The sequence below is a fragment of the Arachis duranensis genome, chromosome 1 (genome assembly GCF_000817695.3).
Source record: "Arachis duranensis cultivar V14167 chromosome 1, aradu.V14167.gnm2.J7QH, whole genome shotgun sequence".
Lineage (NCBI taxonomy): Eukaryota > Viridiplantae > Streptophyta > Magnoliopsida > Fabales > Fabaceae > Arachis > Arachis duranensis.
In genome coordinates this window covers 52,211,676-52,217,972 of record NC_029772.3, presented here as the reverse complement: position 1 = coordinate 52,217,972, position 6,297 = coordinate 52,211,676, and the positions used below count along the sequence as shown (strand labels likewise).

General features: G+C 37.4%; 1 protein-coding gene across 1 annotated transcript; it reads right to left on the bottom strand.

Moving 5' to 3' along the window:
* Positions 1-2,003: 2,003 nt before the first annotated feature.
* Positions 2,004-6,297, bottom strand: LOC107489288 (MA3 DOMAIN-CONTAINING TRANSLATION REGULATORY FACTOR 1). The gene is made up of 3 exons (XM_016110041.3): positions 5,542-6,297; positions 4,397-4,491; positions 2,004-4,152 (listed from the first exon to the last, which is right to left on the bottom strand). The coding sequence occupies exons 1-3, from the start codon at positions 5,768-5,770 to the stop codon at positions 2,359-2,361; spliced, it is 2,118 nt and encodes a 705-aa protein (XP_015965527.1). The 5' UTR covers positions 5,771-6,297; the 3' UTR covers positions 2,004-2,358.

The window sequence follows — 6,297 nt, the reverse complement described above, 5'->3', positions numbered from 1 at the left end:
CTTGATTCTCTAATTTCAATTCATGTTGTTATTGTTTCTAAGAGAGATTTTCGTTTTAAATTCCAAATGATTCAAATGCATTAAAAGATGGTTTGAATCTAGGTTGAATTTCATGATTCACTGAAAGGTTGATTCATGAGATTAAACTTGAAAATCCTCTCTCTCAATTCTTTTGATTCTCAATTCAACTTTGATATGTGACATTTAATCAACTAAATTCAGATCTCAAGAATTGTGTGGTTCTAAATCAGAGACCAATCTTCATCTCTTCTCATGAGCAATTAGATCAAGACATTAGCAATTGATCAAATTAAAAGAGATTGAATTAACAAGACATTAGAATTCACTCACTTATGATTTGCCTTAGAACAATAATTACAGGATTGAAATAGAGTTGAAAGCTAACATTCCAGAGGAGTTAACATCTCTAATCCTCAATGTTTTTCATCATATAATCTTCTTAATTTCTAATTTCTATTGCCAATTTACATCTCATCTTAATTCCATTACGTAGATTCAATTCTTGCTTATGTGCTTAGTTCAATTGTTACTTTTAGTCATTTATAATTCTATTCTAATTTTCGTTATTTAATTCTTTACTTTTTAATTTTCAGTCATTTACTTCATTTACTTTATAGTCAAGTTATTTAGTTTTTTTATTGGATCTCCTTGAATTTGATATGTTTAACTAAAATAGCCAATTGATTAAAGTTGCATGACTATCAATCTTCGTGGAACGATAACCCATTCACCGTGCTATTACTTGATGTGATCCAATGCACTTGTCGGTAGATTTACGCATTAAGTTTGTAAAATCTGTATCAATCACTCTGCTCTTAAGTTTCTTTTGACCAAGCAGAATGCTAAACCAAGGCTGATTAGGTGGGTGGATGACGTATCTGATATATAAAATAACACATAAATTTCTAAAGCGTAACACCAAAATGTCTTCATTCTAACGTCAAAACATCTTCACTCTAACATCAAAATTTTCAACTAAATGATATGACGAAACTAAGAATTTATGAGAGATTTGAATTGCAAATTTACAAATTTTGATAGGAAATAAAATAAGTGAAAAAATCTATAAATATCGTAGCAAAATTAACCGGTACAAAATTTCTAAAGAGAATGAACAATGTTATTTATGTATAAGACAATGATAACGATAATGATAACAACGATTATGATGATGATAGAGAAAGAAAAGAAAGGATGAGAAGAATTCGAATAGAAAAAGGAGGAGGAAAAAGAGGAGATGAAGGTGATAGTGGTGGTAAGAGCAACGATAACAAAAAGAACGTGCACATGATGTGAAAAACATTTATAACAACTTGATTGACTTAAGTATTTTACTTAGTTGTAGAACTTTATTCAAAACTAAAATTTTAAGTCAAATTAAATGTTAAATTACTCCATTTTATTTTATATTTTTGTATTGATGCAGATAAAAATAAGTCTTAGCATACGTATTTATAAGGGTGTATATAGATCGGGTGAAGCTAAGTTTATTTTGACTCAACTCTAAATAATGACCAAGTCTATTTTTTAGACCCTTACCCAACTCTAGACCCAATAATATCATACTACTTACAAAAACAAAATAATAAACTTATAATTAATATAACATAATATTAAAATTAATTTAAAATATATATACTATTTTTTGTCCTTTAAGATGCTTACCGACCCTACCGGACCCTAGATTCGATCAAATCACACTAAAATAGCTTTCAAAGTGTGTAGACCCCTAATTCGTAGCTTCGAACAACAATAACATTTTTCTCGATACCAGAAGTATAAGCGATATAACTCCACGATGGAAGGAACTGCACTCTAGGAACAGATAGGAAAGGCGTCTGAATTTAGGCTTGGTAGCCACCTTTCGCCGTGTTATGCTACTCGGGCCAACAGACTCTTCTAAAATATAACGCCACGATTTTTCATGCTCTTTTGCTGCATAATCAATAACCAGTTAACCTCAGAACCGAGAACAAGATAAGTGACGATGGCATAAATTAATGATTCAACATAACGGGAAAAAGTGAATCGATGCTGAAAAATAGTACAATATATGCCCTGCCCTTCTAAAATACCTCATTGATGCAACATCGTCCTAAAAAGATGTCAATGTAATGGGAACAACTTTATACAACGCGACGGAGATAACAAGAATCTCTATCGGTGAGTTGATGCTTCAAAGAAAAGGGTAAGTTTAAAAAGAACAGAGAAAAAGGGACATTTTTAGAAGTAAAACGATCCCAAGATTTTATCCACACATTTCAGTCGGGAGCTAAAAGAACATCAACATGCATGAGACTGAAAGCCATCTCTTTAGACCTCTGTTGCACAGGCTCTCTAAACCTCTGTGGCACAGGAATCAAATGACGGTAGAAGCCAACCCTTGGTCTGGGCATGCTGCACATAGAACCCAAACTTCTCCTTTGCATTTGGAATGTCCAGAGCAAGATCATCAAGACTGTCCTTGATCCGGGTGAACCCTTTCGTCATCTGATTGATGGTGATCAAACCCTCACTGAATCCCTCCTGCAGCAGATCAAGCATCCTATCATTCTTCTTCTCCATGGCCATGACCAAAGCTTTCTTAACTACCTCATGGTTGAAGAAGGGCATTCCAAGGTCCCGGATACACTGGCAAGCTTCGCTCACAACCCCGCCGCTTTCATACTCCTCCAAGAGTTTCATGATCTTGTCCTTGGCATCCTCAACTGCCCATCCGGTCCCACCACCCCAACATCTCAACAGCCTCTCACCAGCATGACGAGCTGCTATGAGTGTGCGTGCCATTCGCACCGTCTCGGTCCCACTGCACTTTGGGGGTAACCTAATGGCGATTTCTTCCAAATTCAGAGGGGCCAATACATCATCTATCACAGCCCGAGCCAAGAACAGAGCAAGTTCATTTGAAGCATCCAATATATCTAGTGCCGTATCTTCTGCACTTTCAAGAAGCATGACAAAACCATTAACTATATCCTCTGTTGAGAAAATTTCTATATGTAGAGCAGATAGCAGTACAGATGCCATTTCCTTTTCTCTGTTCTTTCTATCCATGGCAAGAGTTATTAGCTTCTTCAAAAATATTGCGTTATACTCGGGTGCACCAAGATCTTCAAGACTCCGAATCAGTTCAGGAATATCATCAGACAGAAAATACTCGTGAATTATGGTTACAGCTTCCTTTTTGTACTTCCGCATCTTCTCATCTTCAACTTGAATTTCTCCATTGTCACCATTAGGATTCACAAATGATGCATCAAGCCACCCTTCAGATATTGCCTTGGGAACAAATGACAGAAACAAGGCTTTAGCTGATGGAATATCAAGAGCAAGATCATCTAGGCCTTCTGCCAATCGAGAAAATCCTTTGACCATTTGACTGGAACTAATGAGTCCTTCTTCTGCTGCTTCTTTTAGTAGTTTCAACATCAGTGGTTCTGCTGAACGGTTCTCCATGGCAAGTACTAGAGCCCTCTTCACAACCTCATGATGGAAGAATGAAACCCCTAACTCACGTATGCACCTACAGGCTTCAAATGTGTCACCACTCTCCACATATTCCCTTAACAAATCGGCAATCTTCTTCTTCACTTCTTCAACGGTGATGTGAGTGCTACCACCCCATCGCCTCTCCACAAGTTCCGCATGGTGGGGAGCAGAGAGATAACTCTTCTCAGCAGTCTGGACTACCAGAGCACCCTTGGAAGGCTCTGGAAGAGCCTTCCTTGCCCTAGCTAGGAAAGCTGGAGGAAGAATGTCATCAACAACAGCCCGTGCCAGGAATAAAGCAAGGATATCAACTGCATCCAGTATGTCCACAGCAAGATCATCGGCAGATTCAATAAGCATAAAAAATCCATCCCTGATCTGTGCAGGGCTGATGACATCAGCATACAATGCTGAGAGCAGAACAGACGCCATTTCTTTCTCCTTATCATGCCTGTCCATGGCCACCGACACAAGGCGCTTGATAAAATATGGATAATATTCACTAGATCCAAGTTCTTTGAGGTCAGACGCAGCCACATCCACATCCCCAGTACTGAAATATTCCTCTATGATAGATACCACGGCTTTCTTGAAATCATCCAAGGGGTCCATCACTGTAGATCCAACTAACTGATAGGGTTCCTAAAAATAGCAAGAGTATACAAAACCAGGTATATGTTATCATGTGCTTGTTGCCACAATCAAATATACAATGAAAAATAAACAGTCAACAGGTACAGTTTACAACTAATTAAATGAAAACACAAAGAAATCCCAACCTACTACCAGGGCTATAAGATCTCGTCAAAAAGTTTCTATGTTGATGATATTATCATACAATAAATTATATTAGGAACTACCAACAAAAACCAGAAAGGTAGTTTACCTCGCCACTGTCATAATTTGGATCATTACGATCTAGGTGAGCTTCACCTTCAGTATCAAGCAATTTCCCCCAAGTACCCTTACCACCAGCACCATCTGCATCAACAAGATGAAGAATATCAAATAACTAAACAAAGACAACAACAAATTACAATTAATTCTACTATTCATGTTGTTATACCGCAAGCAAGGGAAGCTCCACACCACTAATTAACATCGTCATGACTGTCAAGCCAACATATAAAACTAAGCTATCAGTCTGAAGCACTTGACAGTAAAGTCGATATATATATATATATAAAATACATGGGGTGCAACCAAATCAGGTTTCTACAATCTATGAAGTAAAAAGATGATCAAATCAGGTAGTTACCAACTATGCTACGTGTACACTAAAATTCGCCACCAAAGTCAGCCAAGAGTATAAAATAAATGTTGGAATACAAATACACATTAAAAATAAATTAAATTACATATGTATTTATACTCAAATATATTGGTGGCTGATTTTAGTATAGGAATAGCATTTTTGCTTCCAGACAACATTGCATTAATAGTTAAAATTTATTATGCACCAGAATACTTTTCCACTATAGAAAGTAACATGACCGACACATCAATCCCAAAATACGTAAACCTCCAGTCACCATGTACGCATCAAAAGACTTAACTAGTCAGAATAACATCTTTGTCTATCAGATTCATACGGATTATGATTGCTAATACACAAGAACTGGATCATAATAACTAATAACCTTAAAGCAATACAAACATAAAGCCAAAAAAAATTCCACAAATTTTACAGCTAGAACTAGCCGACAAATTTTAAAAGTCACCACAGAACAAATCAAACAATAATCTGCTTTCAATAAGCAACAATTAAAAACTAATTTTCAGTTAATAACCCTAATCTGTTCACCAATAAGTTATGGTGTACCATATATACCCTCTCAGATATATTTCTTCCAACAGTTCTTCAAGATACTAATCAAACAGTCTAATAATAGAAAATTGTGTAGTTCGCTAATCACAAAATAGATGATAAACAAGGAAAAAAATGCACAGCCTGCAGTATATACGCATAGAGCATACAATTCTTAAATTAAAAATAATAATTACAAAATATCTGATGAACACGGTGCTCACCTTTCTTCACTCTCACTAACTTCCCGGAGTGAGACCGACGAACGTGTCTCACAGCAATCCCAGCGGTTTGAGCCTTTCCGCCGCCAGCAGGAGCCTTAACATGATGATGCTCAGATGAAAGCAGCGACGATGGCGATTTCGGCGACGACGACAGATTTTCTGCGTTCTGACTAGCGATCTTGAGAATCTCCCTCTGTCCATCCGTAAGAAACCCCTCGCCAGATGCCATTTCACTGATAAAACCCTCAAAATCTTAATAAAAACAAATCTCCCCGAAGAGGAAACTACTCACAGAAATGGCGAATCGAGAACCGGTACTCTTCTGTGCTTGGCCCGGATCTCGAGCCAACACAGGAAGAAAACCAACCGGATTCTCCAATCGGAAAACTCTGCGGCGGCGGTGATAGTAAAAGAGAAAAAACCGCGAAACGATAAGATCCAACGAAACGAGATTTTGAGTAGAAAGCCGAAGCGAATATGGAGTAAGAGCAGAGATAATCGGAGAGAGTAAGTGAGAGTGTGTGTGTGTCTGAAATCGGTGGAAAGTGGAGAGGAAATGGATGAGAACGAAAGAGAAGAAGGGGGTTTATATATGGAGGCTACGGTTACGTGTACACGTCACCAATTTGGGGGCAAGGTTTTTGGGTTGGGTTTGGGCCGATTCTGTTTTCGTTATCGTTTTATTTGTGTACACGTGGCGCTGCAGTTAAAGGAGGAGGGAGATGGCTGAAGAATAAAGACAGGGTTTTAAGTTTT

What these genes read in the sequence shown, in the direction of transcription:
- LOC107489288 (XM_016110041.3), bottom strand. Translation starts at nt 5,770, where the DNA reads ATGGCATCTGGCGAGGGGTTTCTTACGGATGGACAGAGGGAGATTCTC. An exon ending in GTTAGTGAGAGTGAAGAAAG is followed by an intron (nt 4,492 to 5,541) that starts GTGAGCACCGTG and finishes TTGTTGATGCAG; the next exon opens with ATGGTGCTGGTGGTAAGGGT. An exon ending in CAAATTATGACAGTGGCGAG is followed by an intron (nt 4,153 to 4,396) that starts GTAAACTACCTT and finishes TGCTATTTTTAG; the next exon opens with GAACCCTATCAGTTAGTTGG.